The sequence below is a fragment of the Dendroctonus ponderosae genome, unplaced genomic scaffold (genome assembly GCF_020466585.1).
Source record: "Dendroctonus ponderosae isolate FM_Combo_2020 unplaced genomic scaffold, Dpon_F_20191213v2 Dpon_F_20191213_5, whole genome shotgun sequence".
Taxonomy (NCBI): Eukaryota; Metazoa; Arthropoda; class Insecta; order Coleoptera; family Curculionidae; genus Dendroctonus; species Dendroctonus ponderosae.
The window spans coordinates 8,880,959-8,908,636 of NW_026018715.1; the positions used below are offsets into that span (position 1 = coordinate 8,880,959).

Consider the following 27,678-nt stretch of genomic DNA (forward strand, 5'->3'; position numbering starts at 1 on the left):
GGAATATCTATTTCAAACTACGATGTATATTGAAATAAAAAATGTCATAAAAGTGTTTAATAAAAAAAATACATAGACATTGATAAAGTTTGCAATGTAAAATGTAAACAAATAATAATCTCTATTTTGAAAACTAATGCGACCTTAATTTTATCGAGGCGCCTAACGAACAATATCTACAATCGTGTACATATAATGCAAAAAAAAACATTGAAAGGGGTGAAAAACTAACAAAAACCACATTTAAAAAACACTAATAGTTCATTAATGAATCGTTCATTGTTCTAAAATGCCCAAAAGAAATTTAAAAATGTGTAGAAAGTATAAAAAAATTGACACTTTTTAATGCATATAAATCGTCTTTTGGTGTTGATTTGATTATTTACTATAGTATCATTATTGAAAAGCGTAAAGAACGAAGAAAACTGTTTAAACGCCCTTAAATACATATATCTAAAAAAGTTAATAGTAAGTTAGAGATAATTTATTTCTGTCAACATCACAAGATAGGATAAGGCAAGAATAGAGCTTCATCAGAGTATTTAAACCCCACCCATACAAAGAGCTTTAAACTAAAACATCACCTAGACTTTTTAAGTAAACTTTTGAAGATTGAACACGATGAAATGTTTCATGTGATACTACATGAAAATGATTAATTAAGCAAAAACGTTTGATCACACAGCCGTTAGAAGATAAGTTTAGAAACAATAAGTAGTCATTTTTTAGCCAATCTCAATTACAATTAAAATAAATGTTCCAAAGTAATTCGCAGTTAAGAAAAAAGCACTGACTTCCCTCCAATAAAGAGCGTTGTAAGTATCGTACCTTAAGTAAAACCGATAAAAAAACTGAAGCACTTTTTGCATTAAGCAAATAAAATGACATGAACTGAATTTGTACTAATGCTGCTCCTTAAGCCAGACCTGCATCCTTGCACATTCCGTAAAAAATACTCTCAGGTCGTTTGAGTAAATTGGCTGGCGAATCAAACTCGACCACCTTTCCTTTATCCAGAACGATAACCCTGTCTGAATCCATGATTGTGTTCAATCTGTGCGCAATAGTCAGCACTGTGCAATCTTTGAACTCCGTTCGAATGGTTCTCTGGATCAGGTCATCAGTTTCCAAATCAACAGCGGCAGTCGCTTCATCCAAGATTAAAACTTTGGTTTTACGAAGCAGCGCTCGGGCCAGACAAACCAACTGGCGTTGACCAACTGAAAGGTTGTCTCCACCTTCCGAGATTTCATGGTTCAGACCAGATGATAGGCCTAATGGAACAATGGGATTCTATAACTTCAGTTTAGCGCGGAAGGCGAAAAAAACTTTGAATTTACATTGATTGAAAAATCCAATTGTCGCAATTAATAAAAGAACTGGTTTATCAACAGTTTCACATTTTCTAAATCCACATCGCAGTAAAAACAAAAAGTTTACACATTTAAAACGAGTGTTTGCCCAAAGACTGAAACAAAAATTTCAATATCCAAAAGTAAACTTACCTTGAACAAACGTCTTCAAATGAGCCAATTCCAAAGACTTCCATACTTCGTCGTCACTGTGCTTATCGAACGGATCCAAATTCATTCGGAGTGATCCAGAGAAGAGCACAGCATCTTGAGGAATAATAGTCAAGCGAGATCTTAAAGTGTGCAAACCTAACAAAGCCACATTTACACCGTCGATGATTATTTGGCCCTCAGCAGCCTCAATTATTCTGCAAAAAACAGGCCACGGGAGAATTATACATATGAGCAGTTGCAAACAAGACTACCTGAACAGTGAGAGGGTTAGACTGGATTTTCCCGCTCCCGTTCGGCCGACTATGCCCACTTTTTCGCTGCCGTTGACTGTAAAATTGACGCCATGCAAGACTAAGTCCAAACCAGGACGATATCTGACGGAATAGTCTTTGAATGTAACCGCGCCTGAAACAACAGCAACGTTTAGAACTGGCAAATTTTTTTAAAGCGAAAACTTGCCCGTTTCCGGCCAAGAAGACGGCATGATCTCATGGGAAAGTTTCCAAGGCGCTTCCTGGGGAACTTCCGCGTACTCTTTAATGCGTTCAACGGCCACGATGTTTGTTTCAACATCCGAAGTCATTCGTACGAGCCAGTTGAGTGTTTGCGTAATCTACAACCGAAAAATCTTGCGAGTTCAATTTCTCTTGAAACCAGCACCGACCTACCTGCAAGCAGTATGTAATGGACAATCCAACCAAACCAGGCATTTGATTCTTAGCCAAAACAGCAAAAAGCGCCGCAAACAGTATGATCAAATTACCGATCATTTCCAATCGAACAGCTAACCAGCGGTTCGAAATTATGCTAGGATAGTAGCAAAGCTGGTTTTGGTCCACTTTGTACTCTGATTCTTTGGTAAATCTTGCTTGCTGTCCATACGCTCTGATCGCTTGAACTCCGCTAACAGTTTCACCAAAATGTGAGTAAATCGGCGATCTTGATACGGATTCAAGACGTTTCAATTGTCGGGAAGTGGCCACATAGAATCTTTGTATGAAATAGTATAAAATTCCAATAGGAGCGATAATTATCGTAAAAGGTGGAGTTGTGTAACTGGTAACCGCCAAGGTACCAAGAACCTAAAAACGCAAAAATATGAATAGCTGAAATGATGTGTGTTTTACGCAATGCATAGTATAAGGCAGTTCTATTTATATGTGAGAACTAGATTGGATGAAATAACTAAATAAACGGAGTATTAACAACCTAATTAGTAACTACGCTAATTGTAGGCGATAATATAAGAAAATTATCGAGTTAAGTGAATTAAGCATGATTGGAAGAACAAAGATCCCAAAAAACGAACTTTTGCAGCGGATCTATACAAACACGCCATTGAGTTGCATTAAATCAATGTTATCTCGAAAAAATTGCTGTTGCTGTTGTCAAATTATCTCCCGAATATAAACACTAAAACCTACACTCTAACACTACCTACTGCACTTGTTTGTATTGCGATATTAAAATGTAGTCAATATCTTGCAAGCAAAGTTCCATGCTACTAATTCTAAAAATGAAATAAAAATCTAAATGATACCTCGAAAATACAATACATGCCATCGTTAATATACCAAGGTAGAGTATCGTCAACAACTTCTACGTCTTTGGAAAACCTAGATAATATTCGTCCGGTGGGTGTGGTATCGAAAAACATGATCGGTAAACGCAAAACGTTATTTAACAAATGTTTATGCAAAATAGCTGCGGCTGTAACACAGCCCAATTCGGGAATTAACTGCAGGAAAACTGAGAAAACAGCTGAAATTAAAAAACAAAATGTAGAACAGGATAAAAATTAAAGTTGCTCGACAATATATATAACAAGAAACTATGTAGTTTTTAGCTCGATATTGTAAGTGTGTAAGGGTGTGAGTTGTTACTAGAAGATGGAGAAGCTTTTCCGAACCATTCCAGCAAAATTTATGAAATGCTTGGTCAATCCAACAATGAACAATGTCTAATTTCCTAAGAACGTATCATGATCTTTCATGCAACACAGCTAGGTTTAGTAGACTAAAACTTACAATTAACCCACTCTCGATGCCTTCGTAACAATTATATGGCAATTCGACATCGATATCAGTTATATCCTTGGAAAATCGACTTACAATTCTGCCCAGTGGTCGAATTTCGAAAAAATACAAGGGCTGTCGAAGCACGCTGTAGAGCAGACCTCTGTGAATTGCAATGGCAGCATTTAAACACGCTATTGTTAAAATCACCTCCGAAGAACAAACTGATATCGCTATAAATATTAGATTAGTATAACTGTGCTAGTTGAAGCAAATTGAGTTAGTTTCCAACATCCCAAAAAGCCCAATATTCAAGCAAGTTGGCTAAAAAAGTACAATTTGGAATATGGCAATGTGGATCATGGACGTATAGAAACATGAATGCAACAACCAGAATAATAGCGCAATCCAATGCGACTAAGCGGAATCAGCTCTTACTTAGTCAAAATATCAGTTTAAAACCTTTTAGAATGGCGATTCAGTATTTCCATTTCTAAATTTGTTACTCAAGTTATTACGCTAGTTGTTATGATTTATGTGTGATAGAGCTAATATGAAAAACTTTCCAGAACTGTGCTAATATTAAAGCTTCCAATCCTACTCTATCGCCATCAGGTACCTAAATACAAATGAAAATCTACTCGCTACTCATGCTTCATTCAAAATGATCATGAAACCCCAAGTAATTATCCACTTCTTTTAGCTCCTAATGGAAACTGGATGTTAATGCACACAACGAATGTACAACAGTCACACAACAAAATAAAAATACAACTGCCTTATAATATTCAATGTTTGTTTGCTACAATTCTCTTCTTTTTGTGGCCAATAATACCATGATAAAGTAAAATAACAGTTAGTTTTTGGCACTAACCGAGAATAAGCAAGTGATCCATGCTCGTAGGGTCAGAGGTAGAACGGTGTCCAAAGTGTCCACGTCCTTGGAGAATCGATTCAGAATTCGTCCAACCGGCGTAACATCAAAGAAAATGGAACAAGGAGCCCGTATTATGTTAGAAAGTAAGAGTACATGCAGCTTCTTGGCGGCATTTAAAGTTCCTATGTATAATACCAGAGTTGCGAAGAACATCACGATAACTGAAAGGAGGCACTCTAGTTTAATCACATGGAGCGGGTTTGACCGCCGCAACATACACTCAAAAGCCTGCGTTCTTATATAGATAACTCCAACACAAATAACTATCATTAAAAATGATTACGGGCTTTCTTTTTGATAGTTTTATCAAAATCCATGTAAAAACAATACAGAATGAAACAATCAGCCCAAATTAGGCAACATTCAGTCTTGGCTTTATTTTTCTTTAATTTGGTGATAATTCTAAACAAAAGCCAGTTTAAATTTTCCAGTTAAAAGCCCACATCAATCATGCCTTCTAAATTCCGCTGCGTGAAAGCCCAAGTTGATAACAAAATACCACAGCCAAACATGCAGAAATGATGGTAAAATGGCGATGAATTAATTTCCCGCTTCCCAAATTAAAAGGCACATGCTCAAGTCCACTACCATGCGATGTGTTGATTAGTTCAGTGTGTGCTAAATTGTTAAGTAGACGCAAAAAAGTGAAACTAATTAAATGAGTTAATAAAGTGAAGTAATCGACAATTTAGATAGAAAAAGTGTAGCAAACTGAATCGATGTAATGGAGCAAGAGATTTTTTAAATAATCGTGCAAAAGGAGACAGAAAATTAAAAATGTTTGCAGATACACTATGGCCTTAGTTGATTACAATATTACAAAGCCATTGATTCAAGCCGCGACGAATTTTAAGATTAAAAAAAGTATTATGAGAAATGATAATCGGATCTGCATTTTTATCTTTCGAATCGAATTATTGTAAGTTGCGTATGTTAACTACAAAAGTATGAATAAAAAAACAAAAATGTTGTTGTATTCAAACTAATAAATATAAACCATAAGATTTGGTCCAACACAAATCATGCAATGCAAACATTTGAAGACACCCTGTGCTCTAAACCAATGGGTAAAATCATTCAAGTTTACGGCATTCCTGCTAAAACCGGAATCATATCGTTTTCCAGCCAAACAATCAAATAAACAGTAAATTGCGACTTACATTGCCCGACTCCTAAAGCTCCATATACACCCAAATATAAATCTCGTCTTGCGGTATCAACCGTTCCATTGCTATCGACCATTTTTGTATCATCAGCCCAAATTCCTTGGAACAAAAAAAGTTACCGTTTGAAAGTGAATGTTTTAAAAGCAACTGAGGGCAAATCAAACATTAATAAAACTCTTTGAAACAAATGTAAACTAAGTTTACCTTAATCACGTTTATAACTACTTACCTAACCAAACGTTTGATCCAATACTGAACCCTTGGAAAAGCATGTTAAGAAACACGGTAATAATAACGATCACAACTCCTATAGACATTATGTAATGTTTATAAACTTGCCAGCTTACGCTTCCCGTTTCAGATTTTTCGACTTCAATTAGCTTTTCGCCTTGAACAGGCCCATTTACTCCCTCAGATTCTGAAACGAGTTTAAATAACATGAACATCACCCTTAACGACCCTTAACGCTTTTACTATTAAGTACTCGTACCTTTCATCTTGGCCTTATTGCTATCTTGAGATTTCTGTCTTTGCAAAGACCCATTTAGGGCTGGATTAGATCCAGAATCAGACTTGGACTCTGATATTTTAGACCGTTTTCGCACCAATTGCTTAGAAAGATCATCGCTCACTTGTTGAGCGATTTGCTTTTTAATTTCGTCCAATTCTAAAAAATATAAAAGATTTACTAATTGATTGGCGCAATGGAAAACTGGCCTCCAACACTAAATATTCACCTAACCAATAACGATTTTCAAAGAAAAAAACTAGTCTAAAAAGCGTTGCTTATACAGGTAATAAACCTTAAATCGTATTAGCATGTTCGTACGATGCTGTTCAAATATTAGCCACACTACTCTAAACATTACAGCTTTCATATTGAGATTCCAGTTCCAAAAATGAGGAAAGAAGTGCGGAATATAAATCTCAATTTGAACCTGGTTGTTAAAACTCAATAGGCTCTTAAAAGGTACAAAAAACTATCAACATTCAAATTTTAAAATGCTTATTCTCAGTGCTCATCGACTACATACCAACTGTGTCAGAATACTTTCTATAAAGACGACGAGCTATAAAAGAGACAAAAGAACGGACATTTATAAAGTTGCACTTGAAATGTGTGTATAAGTATAAAACAGAACGCACCTTCAGCATCTTCATCATGTTCCTGAATATGTTGCAGAAGGAATTCAGCAAAAGCTCCCTTTTTAGCTAACAATTCCTGATAACTACCACTTTCCGATATTTCCCCTTGTGTTACAACGAATATTTTGTCGGTTTGGGGCAAATAAATGATCCCATGAGTAACTAAAACTCTAGTTTTGTTTTTCAATAGCCCTGCAATCAAGGCGGTTAACTAAACCATTAATTACAAGCCAAAATCGTTCACCTGTGGGTCCTAAAACTTGATCGAAAATGTGTTTGCCTACATGAGAATCCACAGCGCTAAGTGGATCGTCTAAGTAGTAGATTTCCGCGTCGGCATAAACCGCTCTAGCTAAGCTCACTCGTTGTTTCTGACCTCCAGATAAGTTTATGCCTACAAGTGCAAGAGTGTTATCAGGGCTAATGGAACTCTAAAGAAGGAAATTGCCTTTTTCTCCAATTTCCGTTTGATCTCCACCAGGAAGCATATCAAAGTCGGGCTTTAAAGCACAACCCTCAATCACTTTATCATATAAATCCTTGTCGTATGATTTTCCGAATAGGATGTTATCTTTTAAAGTGGCGTTTTGAATCCAGGCTTGTTGCGAAACGTATGCGACAGTTCCATAGGTATTTACCTAGAATATGGGTATATCTAGTTATTTTCATTTATTTCCGTTTTGAATTGGGTGGACGAAGTGCAAAAGACTCAGGATTACTCACTCTTCCGGACACTTTGTCCATTTCCCCAAGAAAGGCGGATATTAAGCTACTTTTTCCAGCCCCTACACTGCCGACAATTGCAGTCAAAGTCTTATGAGGAATTCTTATATTTATGCCCTTTAAAATAGAGTCTTCGCCCCAGGAGAAAGACCCATTTTCAATCACAAGAGGATCAGCTGAAACCAATCCAATTGTTGTAAATCTCTTATGCAGAACACTTAATTCATTCTCTCAAAGAAAATGCAGTTATTACCTTCTGTTTCATCATGACTAACATTATTAGGGTCCAACTCCTCAGCATTCATAAACGTGTTTATTCTCTTTACTGAGACGTATGTCTAAAATAGCATGAAAACCCTTTAAACAATCATTCAACTGGGTGAAAAATAAGTTGCAACTTTTAAAAGAAGTTTCATTTAGTTGCCCTCATATTTATCACCTCGACAATATCAATATTAAAAGTAAAATATAAAAAGTATAAGCATTAAAAGATCAATATGCATGAATTTTCATGTGAATTTAAAATGAGCTAACTATGCAGTTATCATCAGCCATAAGCCATTATTAGATTAACTTTTTTAGTCTACTGAATAGCTAAATTACAATGCACAACTGAAACTACCGTAATGAAAAAGTTATGTAAGAAAACAACCCATTTTCTGCGACACTTGAACTCTTGGAATTGATTAGATATTAAAAATGAGATTCAGTCATTTATTGTCGTTAATTATCAATGACTGCAACCCAGGAATTAATTTTGATTTGGAATTGAAACACAGTCAGGAAAGTATATACAATTAAAAATGAGCTGCTTTCTGCAATGATTAGATTAAAGGTGCTTACTTGAACCATGTTGGAAATCATCATAGGCAACATACTGAGGGGGAACCTTAAAATATTGAAAAGCGAAATAGAAACGTATGCTTTGTTCGCATCAAGTATATTTCTTTCATCCACTAATACATAAGTAGCGAAAGTGACCAGTGACACCTAGGACATGCAATAGAAAGATGAAAACTAAATTTGCTGATCCCTTTTAGAGATTCTTATAATAAACAGTTATAAATATATATCATGTAAAATATGTAACAAGTCTGCAAGGAAATAAATATGTACGGTCAAAAGCCTTTTGCTGTATTTACGATAATCAAAGAAACTTTTGGTGACTCACTAATGTCCACTGGGTCAATAAAAGAGAAAATAAACCATGACTTTCGTGTTATATACTCTCGTTAACAAAACTGAAATATAATGGTAATCTTTGGGGAAATGTTGAGGAACTTTGGAGAGTGGAAGATATTGGAGGTCGGTCTGTTGTGCTCTTGTATAGAAAATTGATGTAACTTCTCCCGGGTTTAACTGGCGCTTCTTCTCAGAAAGGAACGTCTTTAGTGTCGTCTTAACGCAGCAGCGTCTTTGCGATAATTACTTAATTTCAGCTTAATATTGCCGCGTTAAGATGCAACAAATAATCATCCGTTAAACCATAAGAACAGTTTACCAACTCGTTAATTTATAGGAGAAGCTACACCAATTTTCTATACAAGACCACCTCAGACCAAGCATAATAATATCTTCAACTAAACAAAGCTAAAAGAAAAGCTTTAAAAACCAACTTTTAACCAGGTGCATCATTGATGATACCTTTGACCAGTTACATGAATACCAGGTCCAATCACCGAAAATTGAAAATGAAAAGGAAACGTGATTGGTTAAATCAATTTGATGACCGGTTTACCTCCACAGTGAAAACGAGCAGGACTGGCAGAAGTCCCATCGGCATACTCATAAGGCTGAAAAGACTTAAAGCCTTAAACGTTATTACTGGAGTGAGGATGTTCTTCTGGTCGCTAAATACGAAGGAGACAAAGGTGGCCAAAACAACCTAATGTAAACAACTTTCATTTATAAAAATACATAAGTTGGTAAGTTTTAAATAATCAGATTTTCTTATCAGTGTTATCAGTTGGATTTCCATGTCCGTATAGAAAGCGGTACATATTTGTTCAATTCAATTTAGTAGGGCAAATTGCACAATGTGATGCCATCGCGGATATTGATTTCATTGACAATAAATTATAAGGGACGAAACTTTCACATGACCTCCCATTAAATATTTATCGTTCTGTGAGTATGAACAGCTCTTCATTAAAAACAACATTTTTCAAAAATTAAAAGCAAGTGAAGAATCAAAACTTACCAAAAATGGAGCACATGACCAAATAAACGAAGTTCCCGCATTCAAATAGGCCGCCTCCTTCAACACCTTCACTTCCTTGTCTCGGATTTTCAACACGTGGGCCTCAAAACTTGGCTCCCAAGCATACAACTTGAGCACCTTCATTCCGCTCAACACTTCGTTCATCAACTTCACCCTCTCGTCTTTGTTCTTCATCTGTTTAATTTGCAAATTCTTTGATTTGTCGGCGATGAACCCATTGATCGGGATCAAAATGATCATCACCGCCAAACCGGCTAAAACGGACGGACCGAGTTCTTGCCACAAAAAGTACATGGATAAACAGATCTGCAATGGGGCTGACCAAATCATATTTAAGTACGTTGTCAGATCCATGAATTTTTGTGCATCGACCGACATGAGATTTACTATTTCACCTAGGAATGGAGAGAAACATTTATGTAGTCGAAGGAGTTATTTTTTTAAGCACGATCAAGTTTTGATTAGTTGACTGAAAGCCAACGAGAACTAAAAAACTGCGGAAAAGTTCAGTTTACAACCTTAGACTAGCTGCTTTATTACTTTTGATTGCCAATTTACCTGCTGTCCTCTCTTTTCGAGCATTATTCGAGATATTTAGAGATTTTCTGTAGATGGTTGAGACCAAAGCAGTTCTGATGCGCATACCAACAATGAACATTCTATTGAAATATTGGGCTAAAAACAGCGTTTGTATGGTAGCCGTTAGGAACATCAAAACTGCAAAAAATGGGCCATGCCAAGCATATCCGCCATTCTTTACGAAATTGATGATAAACCTAAAAAACTGTTTATTTAATATCACATTAGCATACAGGCGAGATAACTTGCCCTAAAAGCTGCGGACTGACGAACATGAGGATGTCTTGCATTAACTTCAACATAGCCCCAAAGAGAAACATGGGCCCGAAGGACTTTAATAATGCTGGCAGTACTGAAGCTTCCTTTTTGGATGCTGGGAGAAAGTCCACTTCGCCGGAGCCTTTAAGTTGGGCTCGGACTTGTGTTGGCACCCTTAATAAAAAAACGTATGAATCCAACTCAATACTCTAAACATATGGGTGTCGTACCCTTTGGACTTTGAAAGCGTGTTTTGCCAATGCTTTTCGAAAATTGGCACAATTTCGGCCGCCGAATCTGCCGGATTCAAATCCCAAAGATCTTTCATTTCCAGCGGATTCTTAAATCCTTTCCAAGTTAACGTATCAAACCATGAAAATAGCATTCGGGACAAGAAACCTGCACCGTCCTCGGGACATTCGTTCTAAAAATAGGTTGAAAATTGTACTTTTACATAGTTTTGTGGTTTTTAGCTCTGTGGTTTAAATAAATATTTTTATTTCAATGTTGAGGACTAATTATTATTGCATATGAGTGATTAGTATAATAACATCGTTTATATTCAAACTGATTATATCTATTAAAATTATTTCGTTATGTAGATCGAGAATAATTGAGCAAAAAAATTCGTATATTAGAAATAACATCAAATCATCTAAAGTCATCTAAAGCTCTGTTACTCCAAAATTTTGATTCCTTATCAGAAAACTTAACATGGACTTCAAATAGTACTTAACATTGTTTCACCAGTACATATATGTAAATGACCGTGGAATTCCAAAATATGAGTAGACCTTTTTCTGCGGATATTAAAACGAAATACCATTCTAGGCCGGTTTTTCAGGTTTGATTTCATCTTATACATAAAAGCCTTACGTTTTTGTACTATTTGTTGCATGCAAACGAAGTTTTAAATAGATAGGGTACTGGTATGATAAATAAATAGTTTGTATAAATATTATCTTTTCCTTGCTGATGTGCAAACTTAAACGTTATTAAGAGTTCCATTTACTCTCGCATTTTATCATTTTGATACATTGATTAAAAAATTAAACAATGCTCGCCTTATCACAGGCAAATAACCAAGTTGCATTGCAAATGTTTAAACAAGGCAGTACTTAATGGCTATGCAGTTGGCTATTCGGAGCAATTATTCAAGAGTTAAACAACAGCGCCAATTTAACAGTAGTCACGTTGAGTTTTTAAAAACAGCTCGTATTATAATTAGCATAATCTACTGTCCACGCTTTACAGTTACTGGCCATTCAACATATCTGAAAATTAAAAATGTAAATATCATTCCTATGACAAAATTTCAAACTTTAGTACCAAGCGTTGGTCCAAAAGAAATACTAAAATATTCTCAAAACATCAGTTATTTCTTCAAATCCTCAACATCAAACTGTCCAATGTCACTTAAACAGGACTAAATACAACAACTTGTTTTGCAATAAACAACTATTAGTCCGTTATTATATAATGAAAACCAGTTAAGGTTTTACCAACAACATTTAAATGGATCTTCTCTAACCTTGACCGATGGGAACAAGAATTTTTTCCGCGGGCATTTAACAACACAGAAATCACATAACGTAGATGGTTACAATAACGACTTTTTTCCTTCATCCTGTTGACTGAAAAGGTCGAGAAAATTACTTGACGAAGAGCTAGAAGATGTGAGTCACGGCAAAGCGAAGAACCGATCGTGCGTATTTGGAAACCTTCGTATTTTTAAGACATTCTCAAACCTGAAACATCCTTTGTGTGCTTCAGTCAAAATTGACCCTCATTAAAAATTCATTTTAGATTCTGCGGGACGCATTTGGAATTCCTTATTCTAAATTCAGTAAGAAGATTAAGAAATCGATAGCCAATTTTTTTTTTAATAATTAAAGATATGCGTAAGTTCAAAGCAACGATTGCTTCACTCGGGCCTAGTGAACAAGTGCACGCGCCAATAATGTCGAACATTGATTTGTTTTATTGAACAAAAGTTGCGAGTAATTGCCAAATCATTGCACAATATCGTTGATTAAAAATGATTTATTAAAGTCAGTCGTATTACAGTAAAATCAAGTGGAACTAAACATGGAAGAGTTGTGCATATTTATCACAGGAAATTACGGCACTATGATATGAAAAAGAGTATTTTCATTGAAACCTGTGAATTTGGGAAAACCAGATTTCAATATGTAAAATAAGTCGATTTTTTGGCTTCTGCAGCCCCTGAATTTTCAGCGAAGTTTATTTTATCAGTCTCCCTGGATGGCCAGTCAAAAATGCGAGTGCAAGCTTTAAAATCACAAGTTTACCAAAAGTGGGATGTAATAAGGACGGCACTTATTACATCTTATTGGCTCCCTAAAGTGTCTTCATTCCTTAATGTATTAAAACATTTTTTGCTTTAGGAAAAAAGTAATGTATGAAAGAATGATTTCGCGATCACATAAGATGTACTAACTATGGCGATCGACTACTTGAAGAGAAAATTCATTAAGAAGAAACGTAGACCAATTATTAGCTTCATAATAGTTTTAAATTTTCCAGAATTTTTCAGTTTTCGCCAGGTTACTCTTTCTTCTATATGCTCACTTTTCTTAATCTTAATTCCTTCAGTCTCCCTGGATGGCCAGTCAAAAATGCGAGTGCAAGCTTTAAAATCACAAGTTTACCAAAAGTGGGATGTAATAAGGACGGCACTTATTACATCTTATTGGCTCCCTAAAGTGTCTTCATTCCTTAATGTATTAAAATTTTGCAGTCATTTTTCCATTTCCGAAATGGTCAATAGAAAACTGAAGTTAGCGCTAGAGCCAATTTCAGTGGTAAAATTTAAACAAAAATATATATTGGTGTTTGTGGACCAAAAAAGCGTTTGAACCATTGGGCCAGTTTTACCAAAACAGCGGAAAACTAAAAAAAATGGAACGGAAAAACGGAAAACTAAAACGTACAATTTTATTTTTCTTCTGATAAGTGTGTGATTTAATTAACTACCCAGCGGTGTGAAAATAAGACAGGTAGAAATATGTATTCCCGAGATATAAACAAAGGGGGGTCATTATGTTTGAAAATTGGCTAAATCGTGTTCCTTTTTATGTAAAATTTCACTTTTCCAAGGGAAATCTGCTACTATTTTATCACTGAAGTTCGAGCTACTGAATCGACTCTCCGATTCTCTATCCCAGGGTAGAAAAACATCAGTCCTAAAGAAATAAGCAAAAAAGTGGCCTCCTGTTTCAGCCGATCGTACAATTTTATAAAACCACACAACACTTCGTAATTTCAATTTATGTGTGAAAACTACCCATTTTCCTTCGTGATTCACTCGAGAAATGCATTATTTAATGCTCTATCCAGTGGGGTAGAAATAAGCTCGCTGACAATTTTTTCTTGCAAAATGACGAAAAAAGTGGCGTCATGTTTGAAAAATGACTAAATCGTGTTTCTTGTTCCTTTTTATGTAAAATTTCACTTAAGTCAAATTCCAGCTACTGAATGGAGTGTCTAATGCTCTGTTCAAGGGTACGACAACTTTTTTTTAACTCTTTTTATTTGTTTACAATCTGTCCTGAGACAACAAATAAAAATGTTAACATAAGATATAACATGTGAGTGTTCACTCATTAGTAAAGCACTCTTACAAGCATGATCACTTATTTACAAAACATTTAAATTGAGTGAACAATAGACTAGTTAAGTAATTCTAAAAATTTACAAGTTGAACCAGTTCCTGCGTTTCCCAAAACGAGACACCACATTAGTATTATATATAAGTAACTCTTTTGCTAATTCATTTGGATGTTTCGATAATCTGTTTTTGTATTTTCTAAAGTAGTTTATTATTTCTTCTTTCACTGTGGTAATTTGAAGGTCTTTTCTGATAATTTCATTGGGTACGAACTATGTTTCTTAGTGTTTTGGATTGAAAACGTTCCATTATTTCAGTGTTTGAGTCTGCTGCAGAGCTCCATAATTGGATTCCATACGTCCAGATCGGTTTCAGTATGCATTTGTAGAGCTTGCTCTCAAGAGACAGTGCTGAGTTCTTGTTGATTAGCCAGTACATTTGAATGATTTTTAAGCCTAACTGTTTCCGTTTTGCCCATATATGTGATCTCCATGTTAACCGACTGTCCAAGTGAATTCCCAGATATTAGATTTCGTCTTTATGCGGTATTAGCTCATTATTTAAATATAATTGGAACCTGGTGCATCTTCGGAGTGAGAGGGTACGACAATTAGCGCTGTAGCGGTAATGGTTCCTGAGATATGACCAAAAAGGCATTGTCACGTTTATACCAATGACCCAATTTTTCCTAAACTGCGTCAAGGAAATTTCGCTTTCTGAGTGAAAACTGCGAATATTTTTAACCAGTGCTGTACAACGGCTAAATTTGTTACTGAATTATAAACAAAACGGTGGCGTCACGTCTGAAAAAAAAAGGTCCTCCCTTGCATCTCTTGCGTGAAATTCCGATTTCGGTTAGTGTATGAAAACTGTGTTTAAAAAAATTCCTAACTTGTGTTCCAAATTGGGATTTTCATTCTCTACTCACTGGTAGTCACACGAGCACTGTAGCTTTAATGGTTCTTAAGAAATTACCAACAAAGTCGCCTCAAGTTTTAGCCGATAGTCAAATTTAACTAAAAACTCGTTGAAATTTTGTTTATGTGTGAAAACTGCCAAGTGGTGTGATCTCGATAAGAAATGACCGTGCTGACTCAATTTGTTCTTGAGAATGAGAAAAACCGTCATGTTTGAGTCGATGGTACAAATTTATAAAACCGCACAAAACTTTTAACGTGTGAGAACTGTGTACTAATGAATGTATTTATAATTATATTTTCCTATTGTGGAAATAGTTGCTCAAATGCCTGACAAATTTATGATAATTAAATATTATTAGTAGACACAATCACTCGCAAGATAAAAATGCAACAAGTCTTTGGACATACAAAACTATTGTTTCTCCATATTTAGTCTGCATTTTCATCTGTTAAAAGCATATACCCTTTCATTTATTTTCGGGGCTAATTCATAAACAAGCTTTATCTTTTAAAAAAATCATCCCAAACATATATGTGGTATAAATCTATCTTTCATCAAATTCCCTTGAAACAAATTAATTCCCAATAAAAAAGGTCAACAAACCAAAATTGGACTGTTGAAGAATTAAATCACACCCAGTGAAAGCTGAACATGAGGGCCCACTTTACGTAACACTTTACATTCACGAGTCATCAAGCACGGGAGGTTGTTACTGGCATTTGCTCTAGAAAAAAAATCAATCTTGCGAGCTCTCCAGCCCAAAAATTTGCCTATTCATGTAGTTTAGTTAAATCTTCCCATCTATAGATCTATTGGGTGAACCTAATATGGAACTCACTAGATATATTCAGATAAATTACCATTTGGAATATTTCCGGATTTAAAAAATAAGATGAAGTTTTTTGCAAGTTGGGGATCAAACTTTGGAACTCACTTACCTGTTTTTTTGGATACTTAGTAACTCGAGGAGGTTGGTCAGCGAAACAGTTCAATAGAAACATCAATAAAACCAAAGGATAAAATATTAAGTAGCTGACATACTGGTAATAAGACCGGGGGGCACCTTCTCTCTGCACTGTGCGAATTTCGGTTCGAAATTGTGCCGCCCCAAAAAGGGACAACAGGAACCAGAAGAGAAAAAGAAGTCCGGATGTTCGGATCCCATATTTCTTGTTGTAGTAGACGAGTAAGCCTGTGAGCAACTGAAAAAAAAAGATAAATTTGTAAAAATATCAAATAAAGAAATTGTAGACGAGTATCAATGACAACGTAAAACAGAACAACAAAACGAATCAAAGGTCGGAATCTACTCTCACTAAAAAGCCAAAAACCATGACCTTTCATGGCTTGTTTCCAATATACGATGATTTTTTGCTTTTTTATTTACAATACCACAGCAGTGATGCATTTGAGTGAACAATTATAGATCAAAACTGGAGGATGATAGTAATTAGCATTGGTTGACGCTGTTAATTAGAAATTTACATCAATTTTTTTACATGATTCGTCTGGTTTCATTGTGAGTAAACAAAAATTATAATATAATAACAATCTCTATTTTTATCGAAAAGGCTTTTGACCAAATCGGTCTTTCTGCCCAACAATTTATATTTTTAGGGTAAAACTGCTTTTTCCAAAATCAATCAAACTTCTCCTACAAATACATTTCAAATATTCCGACAATGCTTTCTGCCAACTTATTTTTAAATCAATTTATCCTTGGCATGGAATAGAGACTGAATTATTAAGCAATGGGATCAATAACATAGTATTAGATGTTGTGTATGTTCACATCAATTATAAGAGAATCATTCATGTTAATGTCGCGTGTCTCGCAATTCCCCTATTTTGTGTACTAAATTGTACACAAAATAGTTTAGTTTTAAGGACAATAGCTTGCAGTTTGTCAACATTTTATGAACGACTTTCTTAGCCTAGAATTAATTATATTGTTTTGTCTAAGTTTAGTCACATTCGAACCATGAAAGCAGGGCAGATTATTTGCAAATTGCTATTACAATTGGAAAAACTTGTAGGGTAAAGGGCAATTTTCTAATAAATGACCGGATTAAACAACGGGATTTTCGTTCATTCCGAGTCCGAGGCGTACAGTTTAAACGAAATATACACTGTCTGTGTGCGTCCAATAGACATAGGAAAAATGAGCATCAGAGCAAATAATTTAAAAAAATTGTAATTATTTGAAAAAATTTTGAATTTTAATATTTTTTTGCCTTACCGACTACACTTTCTTAAAGGCAATTACGTGAAGACGACCTTATCACTTTATTCTTCGTTTATTTTTCAATATACCATAATCACTTTTGTTTTTTTGAATAATGGCCTGACTGTTTTCTATCAAATTTTACACACAAAAATGTATTAATGCTTTATGCAACTTTTTAATGAATACCCTCTGGATGATAACTACGGACCTGCATTTTGAACATTCGGTCCCGCCGTGTAATATATAAGTATAGCAATTCACTTAAAAATATTAAAGTTGTCAGACAATTATTTGAATATTAACCAACTACCTGGAATCATACTGACTAATAACTAATAAGAAATTATAATTTCAATAATGAAGAACATAAACAAGAAATTTAAAAATTGATATTAAAATAACAAATGTATTTAGCAACTGTATCCAAAAAAACTAGTATGTACTTATTAAAAGTATAGAGTAACTAGAAATAAAACACAGCTGCATTACACAAATAAAAAAATGTAAAATCTTATTACTTTTAAGGACATTTTTTAAGACGAAAAACACGCACATAAAATATATCATATATATAGCAAATCTTGCGAAACTTAAAATATAATCTGGAAATAGTCTGATATTATCAGAGTTCATTGAACAAACAGATATTTTATTCCCAATAAATGCCGAATCATCGTCAGGATGTGCTGCAAAAACGTGTCGGTTTTCGAGACTAAAATATTTCATCGAGCATTATTGATGCTTTTTGGAATATAATGTTATAATTATATGTACCTATTTGAGGTATTTTCGTCTCAGTTATCCCATTTTTTTAAATAGCCTTAAACACGAGATTACATAAGTTTTTAAAATACGGTAACATTTTTAGGATAAGGTAAGTCCATATGGTTTTAATAAAGGAAATAAACTCAAAAAAACATTTTTTGCTTTAGGGAAAAAGTAATGTATGAAAGAATGATTTTGCGATCACATAAGATCTACTAACTATGGCGATCGACTACTTGAACAGAAAATTCATTAAGAAGAAACGTAGACCAATTATTAGCTTCATAATAGTTTTAAATTTTCCAGAATTTTTCAGTTTTCGCCAGGTTACTCTTTCTTCTATATGCTCACTTTTCTTAATCTTAATTCCTTCAGTCTCCCTGGATGGCCAGTCAAAAATGCGAGTGCAAGCTTTAAAATCACAAGTTTACCAAAAGTGGGATGTAATAAGGACGGCACTTATTACATCTTATTGGCTCCCTAAAGTGTCTTCATTCCTTAATGTATTAAAATTTTGCAGTCATTTTTCCATTTCCGAAATGGTCAATAGAAAACTGAAGTTAGCGCTAGAGCCAATTTCAGTSGTAAAATTTAAACAAAAATATATATTGGTGTTTGTGGACCAAAAAAGCGTTTGAACCATTGGGCCAGTTTTACCAAAACAGCGGAAAACTAAAAAAAATGGAACGGAAAAACGGAAAACTAAAACGTACAATTTTATTTTTCTTCTGATAAGTGTGTGATTTAATTAACTACCCAGCGGTGTGAAAATAAGACAGGTAGAAATATGTATTCCCGAGATATAAACAAAGGGGGGTAGTTATGTTTGAAAATTGGCTAAATCGTGTTCCTTTTTATGTAAAATTTCACTTTTCCAGGGGAAATCTGCTACTATTTTATCACTGAAGTTCGAGCTACTGAATCGACTCTCCGATTCTCTATTCAAGGGTAGAAAAACATCAGTACTAAAGAAATAAGCAAAAAAGTGGCCTCATGTTTCAGCCGATCGTACAATTTTATAAAACCACACAACACTTCGTAATTTCAATTTATGTGTGAAAACTACCCATTTCCCTTCGTGATTCACTCGATTAATGCATTATTTAATGCTCTATCCAGTGGGGTAGAAATAAGCTCGCTGACAATTTTTTCTTGCAAAATGACGAAACAAGTGGCGTCATGTTTGAAAAATGACTAAATCGTGTTTCTGCTTCCTTTTTATGTAAAATTTCACTTGTTCCATTCACAAGGGAAATCTGTTACTATTTTAAAAGTCAAATTCCAGCTACTGAATGGAGTGTCTAATTCTCTGTTCAAGGGCACAACTTTTTTTTAACTCCTTTTATTTGTTTACAATCTGTCCTGAGACAATAAGTAAAAATGTTAACATAAGAAATAACATGTGAGTGTTCACTCATTAGTAAAGCACTCTTACAAGCATGATCACTTATTTACAAAACATTTAAATTGAGTGAACAATAGACTAGTTAAGTAATTCTAAAAATTTACTACAAGTTGAACAAGTTCCTGCGTTTCCGAAAACGAGACACCACATTAGTATTATTAAGTAACTCTTTTGCTAATTCATTTGGATGTTTCGATAATCTGTTTTTGTATTTTTTAAAGTAGTTTATTATTTCTTCTTTCCCTGTAATAATTTGAAGGTCTTTTCTGATAATTTCATTGGGTACGAACTATGTTTCTTAGTGTTTTGGATTGAAAACGTTCCATTATTTCAATGTTTGAGTCTGCTGCAGAGCCCCATAATTGGATTCCATACGTCCAGATCGGTTTCATTATGCATTTGTAAGGCTTGCTCTCAAGAGCCAAAAACCGAAAAATACCAAAAAGGCATTGTCACGTTTATCTCAATGACGCAATTTTTCCTAAACTGCGTCAAGCTAAAAATTCAAGGAAATTTCGCTGTTTGAGTGAAAATTGCGAATATTTTTAACCAGTTCTGTACAACGGCTAAATTTGTTACTGAATTATAAACAAAACGGTGGCGTCACGTCTGAAAAAACGGTCCTCCCTTGTATCTCCTCTTGCGTGAAATTCCGATTTCGGTTAGTGTATGAAAACTGTGTTTCAAAAAATTCCTAACTTGTGTTCCAAATTGGGATTTTCATTCTCTACTCACTGGTAGTCACACGAGCACTGTAGCTTTAATGGTTCTTAAGAAATTACCAACAAAGTCGCCTCAAGTTTTAGCCGATAGTCAAATTTAACTAAAAACTCGTTGAAATTTTGTTTATGTGTGAAAACTGCCAAGTGGTGTGATCTCGATAAGAAATGACCGTGCTGACTCAATTTGTTCTTGAGAATGAGAAAAACCGTCATGTTTGAGTCGATGGTACAAATTTATAAAACCGCACAAAACTTTTAACGTGTGAGAACTGTGTACTAATGAATGTATTTATAATTATATTTTCCTATTGTGGAAATAGTTGCTCAAATGCCTGACAAATTTATGATAATTAAATATTATTAGTAGACACAATCACTCGCAAGATAAAAATGCAACAAGTCTTTGGACATACAAAACTATTGTTTCTCCATATTTAGTCTGCATTTTCATCTGTTAAAAGCATATACCCTTTCATTTATTTTCGGGGCTAATTCATAAACAAGCTTTATCTTTTAAAAAAATCATCCCAAACATATATGTGGTATAAATCTATCTTTCATCAAATTCCCTTGAAACAAATTAATTCCCAATAAAAAAGGTCAACAAACCAAAATTGGACTGTTGAAGAATTAAATCACACCCAGTGAAAGCTGAACATGAGGGCCCACTTTACGTAACACTTTACATTCACGAGTCATCAAGCACGGGAGGTTGTTACTGGCATTTGCTCTAGAAAAAAAATCAATCTTGCGAGCTCTCCAGCCCAAAAATTTGCCTATTCATGTAGTTTAGTTAAATCTTCCCATCTATAGATCTATTGGGTGAACCTAATATGGAACTCACTAGATATATTCAGATAAATTACCATTTGGAATATTTCCGGATTTAAAAAATAAGATGAAGTTTTTTGCAAGTTGGGGATCAAACTTTGGAACTCACTTACCTGTTTTTTTGGATACTTAGTAACTCGAGGAGGTTGGTCAGCGAAACAGTTCAATAGAAACATCAATAAAACCAAAGGATAAAATATTAAGTAGCTGACATACTGGTAATAAGACCGGGGGGCACCTTCTCTCTGCACTGTGCGAATTTCGGTTCGAAATTGTGCCGCCCCAAAAAGGGACAACAGGAACCAGAAGAGAAAAAGAAGTCCGGATGTTCGGATCCCATATTTCTTGTTGTAGTAGACGAGTAAGCCTGTGAGCAACTGAAAAAAAAAGATAAATTTGTAAAAATATCAAATAAAGAAATTGTAGACGAGTATCAATGACAACGTAAAACAGAACAACAAAACGAATCAAAGGTCGGAATCTACTCTCACTAAAAAGCCAAAAACCATGACCTTTCATGGCTTGTTTCCAATATACGATGATTTTTTGCTTTTTTATTTACAATACCACAGCAGTGATGCATTTGAGTGAACAATTATAGATCAAAACTGGAGGATGATAGTAATTAGCATTGGTTGACGCTGTTAATTAGAAATTTACATCAATTTTTTTACATGATTCGTCTGGTTTCATTGTGAGTAAACAAAAATTATAATATAATAACAATCTCTATTTTTATCGAAAAGGCTTTTGACCAAATCGGTCTTTCTGCCCAACAATTTATATTTTTAGGGTAAAACTGCTTTTTCCAAAATCAATCAAACTTCTCCTACAAATACATTTCAAATATTCCGACAATGCTTTCTGCCAACTTATTTTTAAATCAATTTATCCTTGGCATGGAATAGAGACTGAATTATTAAGCAATGGGATCAATAACATAGTATTAGATGTTGTGTATGTTCACATCAATTATAAGAGAATCATTCATGTTAATGTCGCGTGTCTCGCAATTCCCCTATTTTGTGTACTAAATTGTACACAAAATAGTTTAGTTTTAAGGACAATAGCTTGCAGTTTGTCAACATTTTATGAACGACTTTCTTAGCCTAGAATTAATTATATTGTTTTGTCTAAGTTTAGTCACATTCGAACCATGAAAGCAGGGCAGATTATTTGCAAATTGCTATTACAATTGGAAAAACTTGTAGGGTAAAGGGCAATTTTCTAATAAATGACCGGATTAAACAACGGGATTTTCGTTCATTCCGAGTCCGAGGCGTACAGTTTAAACGAAATATACACTGTCTGTGTGCGTCCAATAGACATAGGAAAAATGAGCATCAGAGCAAATAATTTAAAAAAATTGTAATTATTTGAAAAAATTTTGAATTTTAATATTTTTTTGCCTTACCGACTACACTTTCTTAAAGGCAATTACGTGAAGACGACCTTATCACTTTATTCTTCGTTTATTTTTCAATATACCATAATCACTTTTGTTTTTTTGAATAATGGCCTGACTGTTTTCTATCAAATTTTACACACAAAAATGTATTAATGCTTTATGCAACTTTTTAATGAATACCCTCTGGATGATAACTACGGACCTGCATTTTGAACATTCGGTCCCGCCGTGTAATATATAAGTATAGCAATTCACTTAAAAATATTAAAGTTGTCAGACAATTATTTGAATATTAACCAACTACCTGGAATCATACTGACTAATAACTAATAAGAAATTATAATTTCAATAATGAAGAACATAAACAAGAAATTTAAAAATTGATATTAAAATAACAAATGTATTTAGCAACTGTATCCAAAAAAACTAGTATGTACTTATTAAAAGTATAGAGTAACTAGAAATAAAACACAGCTGCATTACACAAATAAAAAAATGTAAAATCTTATTACTTTTAAGGACATTTTTTAAGACGAAAAACACGCACATAAAATATATCATATATATAGCAAATCTTGCGAAACTTAAAATATAATCTGGAAATAGTCTGATATTATCAGAGTTCATTGAACAAACAGATATTTTATTCCCAATAAATGCCGAATCATCGTCAGGATGTGCTGCAAAAACGTGTCGGTTTTCGAGACTAAAATATTTCATCGAGCATTATTGATGCTTTTTGGAATATAATGTTATAATTATATGTACCTATTTGAGGTATTTTCGTCTCAGTTATCCCATTTTTTTAAATAGCCTTAAACACGAGATTACATAAGTTTTTAAAATACGGTAACATTTTTAGGATAAGGTAAGTCCATATGGTTTTAATAAAGGAAATAAACTCAAAAAAACATTTTTTGCTTTAGGGAAAAAGTAATGTATGAAAGAATGATTTCGCGATCACATAAGATCTACTAACTATGGCGATCGACTACTTGAACAGAAAATTCATTAAGAAGAAACGTAGACCAATTATTAGCTTCATAATAGTTTTAAATTTTCCAGAATTTTTCAGTTTTCGCCAGGTTACTCTTTCTTCTATATGCTCACTTTTCTTAATCTTAATTCCTTCAATCCTTCAATTTTAAGGTATTTTCAGCAAAAAATTATGAAATGAATTTTGAATCGGCCGTCGCTTTGTAAAAATTCTCAAATTAAATTCCTTTCCAGCTACCAATTTGGAACAAAAATCACATCATTTTTCATCAAGAAACGAACAGAATAAGCGAAAGTTTATAACAGATTATTTGGAAATTTCGTCACCTCCATACCTCTGAAGACTGTAGAATTTGTTAAAAAATGGGGTTTTTTAGTTTTGACTGATTTTTTTTTGCTTTACTTTCTACTCAAAAACGCTCTATTTTGTAGAGTTTCACTTAACAAAACTGACGATCTGGAGGTCATGATTATCTTGAAAAAAACACCAGAGCAAAAGTTTCAAAAAATAATTTGGAAAATTCGCTTAAAGTTCCTTTCAATTATCGGGTCATTCCAGTTTTACAAAATTACATGACTTTTTTTAGTTGTTTCAACAAAGTATTCAAACGTTACTCAGAAAAAATGTTGATGATCTTTTTTTTAGATGTGAAAATTCCAGTCTCCGGTCTCCTAAAGCTTTAATAAATGAGTTATAACTCGTTAACTCAGAGAGCGGCAACAAGCCAATAACGCAACCCAACACAGTGTTACCCAGGCCTACCAATGACCCACACAATAAAAATCCTCATTGAAAACTACATAAAAAAGCCTTTGGTCCTCGACTTTGTAGACTTCGAAAAAGCTGTCAAGCCTTCGTTGACTGCAGAATAAGATGAAGCTGGAGAAACTCTTTAACTTGAGAATGCCCCATTCAGTTATTTGATTTCACAAATTAGGAAGTATCGGAATGTAAAAATTAAATCATGGTTATGGAGGACGTTTCTAGTAGAAGATACCCCAGAGGATAATTTCCAATCATTAGCATGCCAAATTCTTTAGGATTCCCATTTACTGCCGAGTTTTATAACTTTAGCGTATCACGTTTTATCAGAAGCAATTTTCTTGGAATGTTAATACCCTTTTTTAGTCTAGAAGCTTGTAGAGCGCCACTAGCCTGCTTTCAGGTTCGAAAAATTACAGGATGTTAACAAGTAACTTAATTTTGAAACCGTAACTGTGGACATACTTTCTTAACATATCGGCATGCTAAAACGCGTAGTTTAGAGGTCTACAAGGTAAATTAAGGGCAACATTGTATGTCAATCCTCGTACTTTGCATTAAACGCTTCTAGAGGACGTAATATTTGTGTATCCGGTAGGGGTACATTTAGCATAAAATATATTTTAAGGTAGACTCTTTTTACTGTAAGTTAAGGAACCAAACTAGCCTACACATCACACGTAGCAGGATACCAGTCAGCACCTACGTGAGCATCCGTACCAGCAACCAACTCAACATTATTTTGCTATTTAAACCAATGTATCATTTAAAATTCGTCTTTATTCTCCAAGTTGTCTTGCGTTTAATAAAGAACCTGTACTCGTGTTTTTTTTAAGTATTATTTTCTTGGCTCGAATCTAAGTTGCAGTAGTTTGTAAGCGATTGTCGGGTCTCAACTTCAATCAATAGGTGATAAATTGGGGTCTATTGATGGCCAATAGGAGGCGAATATATTGCGTTTTCCAAAGGCAATTTTAAGACATAGAAGACTTTTTATAGAATTTTGCTGTGGTCGTACAACAATCAAAGCAAAAAGTACATTTTAATGTAGTTTCTATTTAAGGTAGCCGCAATCATGATGAACGCGTTATTACTTAATGACAAAAGAAGACAATGATTTTGCGTTTTGCTTCCCTAAGGAGCATCGCAACGCTCTCAGATGGAAAAAAGGGAAAGAATATTTACTGGGAACCAAAGATACCCGAAAATGACAAAAACACAAATAGAAATAGAAAACAGAAAATTCACAGAAACTGCCAGCACTCGCCAAGAAAACAAATCAATAAGTAATTATAATATGTTTTCATAAATGTGTAAAAAATGAACGAGCCACATTTTCGCAAAAAAAACTCCAACAAGTAAAGTTGTTAAAAACGAAATTATCTTTAAGCTGACCAGATTGTAAACTTCCAGATCCTGATAAATCAGAAAATTCCCCATTTTTAGTGGGGTGTTTCGGAGTAAAAGGTATTAAATCAGACAAAAGACAGTGTGAATTTAAAACTTGTAGTGCTTGTATTGCAAAAAAATAACAACTGCAAGTAAAATTAGGCTTAGATTTTCTATATAGGTACCTATTTGGTAACTTTTCTAGTCTTATTAAAGCTCTGTGTGAGAGTTCCTAGAACAAATGAAGTTTAAGTGCAAACAGAAATGTACTTACAAAGCAGGCAAACTTGACGACAGGCTGGCAGATATCCACACTAGGCACAAACTGTGAACTTGATTTGTGTAAACTTGTAATAAAGTCACTGATCATTAAGATACATAGGGCTGCAGTCACAAAAACTTTCGAACTGTTCAGCAAATTCCATGGAATGTCTCTTCTGGTACTATTGGTGATATAGAAAATCTCCAGGCCGGTAAAAAGGCAGAGAAACAAACAGGGGACCCACACGAGAACGGTTTTTTCAAAGCATATCGTGAAGTCTGGATCATCGGTCTGCCAGGTCAGGGAGGTGTTCTGCAAGTAAATAAATAGGGCTGTAATTACAGTCTGACTGTCAAGAAGTGGATATGATTCAGGTCAGATGTAAGGGTGGAAATAGGGCTTACCCAAAATTCGGAACCACAGAACTGATCCATTGAAGTTTTCTTTCATGTACAGGGGGTTTAATGAAATGAGCCAGACCCTGCTACCTTTAACAGACGGCCGGCACTGAACACTTTCAACAGTAAAATGTGTGATGAATATTTTATCTACACTACTGGCCCGGTAGATCTACGTCCTTGGATAGCTAGAAAACATCTGATTTTTCAGCCTTTCACAATATTGCTTAATTCTATAATTTATTAGAACTGAGCGATTTCATAGTCAATCAGCTGGCCAATTGTCAACTCAGGGATAAATTAAAGATGCTTTTGGTGGGGGGAAGCGCAGCCTTGCCAGTGCAAACTCTCAAGCATCATTTTCTATTCTTCAGTGGCGTAACGCTGTTTTTTTGCTTATTCAGCTCCTTTTGTATAAGGAGTTGGAATAAACTCGGCAGGATCAATCTATTAGCTGCAGTTTTATAATGCAATTTTACAAATTGGCCCTCAGTTTTCGCTATTCAGGCTGTTCAATAGACTCTTCACTGATTGGACTATTTCCAACAGATGTAGTGGTTGGAGGGTTTTCCAGTTCAATAATTCAAATTTGTTGCAAATTTCGCTCTTACTTCTAGCCGGCTCTAGTCTTTCCAGCTGTTCAAGCAATATTTATTTTTATAGTTCAAAGTACCGTGTTTCTTTGGTCTGGGTTATATTTTCTGATGTTTTCTACAGAAAAAAGTGTTCTTGGTGAAAGTCTGTATCTGGCAGGGTTTCTAGAACTAGAAAACGAAGAGAAACTAAAATTTGTATGATTTTCATCTTGCTTAACCAACACAAGAAACGATCAGAACTCCCGAAATAAATTAATTTGAACTACTTCTTCAACTGAAGAGTATAAAAAGTAGAATCAACTTCTATTTTTCATGCACTACATTTTTCTCAGCGTATGGAAGAAGTTGCATGGTTTGCTACTTCCAAAAATATTTTATTCATTTAAGTGAGATTAAAATAATTCAGCAAAGTTACTGAAGTTTCAATACTTTTGTGATACTACTTAAAAACCATTCTCGAGTGGCAGTAGTAAACTAGTGAAGAAACTTTTAGATTCAACCAAGATGTTTTCTAAACTTTATCACCTGGTTTAGCACACGCGACGGCTCAAATAAAAAAATGACTTCATGACATCCATATTTATTTTAATCAAAAAATTGGTAGTTAAGCGATTGATTTTATGCTGCAATCTGTACGGTTGTGGCATCCGCATTTATTTTGAGGACACCCTGTACCTAAGGGGTTTTCAGGGGTAGTGAAAGAGCACACAACATGGATGTTTGAGCAATATACATATTTCCGCAAACGCAGACTTTTTGAGGTACAGGGTGTTAAAATTTTAATGTGTTTGCT

At 34.4% G+C, this 27,678-nt stretch overlaps 1 protein-coding gene across 5 annotated transcripts; it reads right to left on the reverse strand.

Moving 5' to 3' along the window:
* Positions 1–41: 41 nt before the first annotated feature.
* Positions 42–26,595, reverse strand: LOC109533607 (multidrug resistance-associated protein 1). 5 transcript variants are annotated; one of them, XM_019898964.2, is made up of 22 exons: positions 26,296–26,595; positions 25,904–26,203; positions 21,187–21,450; positions 10,802–10,995; positions 10,563–10,745; positions 10,293–10,510; positions 9,714–10,129; positions 8,357–8,503; positions 7,767–7,851; positions 7,514–7,689; positions 7,239–7,428; positions 7,035–7,184; positions 6,791–6,982; positions 6,135–6,311; positions 5,874–6,062; positions 5,639–5,743; positions 3,067–3,287; positions 2,195–2,608; positions 1,986–2,139; positions 1,778–1,931; positions 1,506–1,720; positions 42–1,274 (listed from the first exon to the last, which is right to left on the reverse strand). In XM_019898964.2, exons 1-22 carry the CDS (start codon positions 26,323–26,325, stop codon positions 916–918), a joined length of 4,533 nt encoding a protein of 1,510 aa, XP_019754523.2. In that variant the 5' UTR covers positions 26,326–26,595; the 3' UTR covers positions 42–915. The 5 variants fall into 5 exon arrangements, with proteins under 5 accessions (XP_019754523.2, XP_019754521.2, XP_048522372.1 ...); XM_019898962.2 differs by lacking the exon at positions 3,067–3,287 and adding an exon at positions 4,416–4,639 and having other exon boundaries at positions 26,296–26,325; XM_048666415.1 differs by lacking the exons at positions 3,067–3,287; positions 21,187–21,450; positions 25,904–26,203; positions 26,296–26,595 and adding exons at positions 4,416–4,639; positions 9,252–9,398; positions 16,062–16,340.
* Between the last annotated feature and the right edge of the window lie 1,083 nt (positions 26,596–27,678).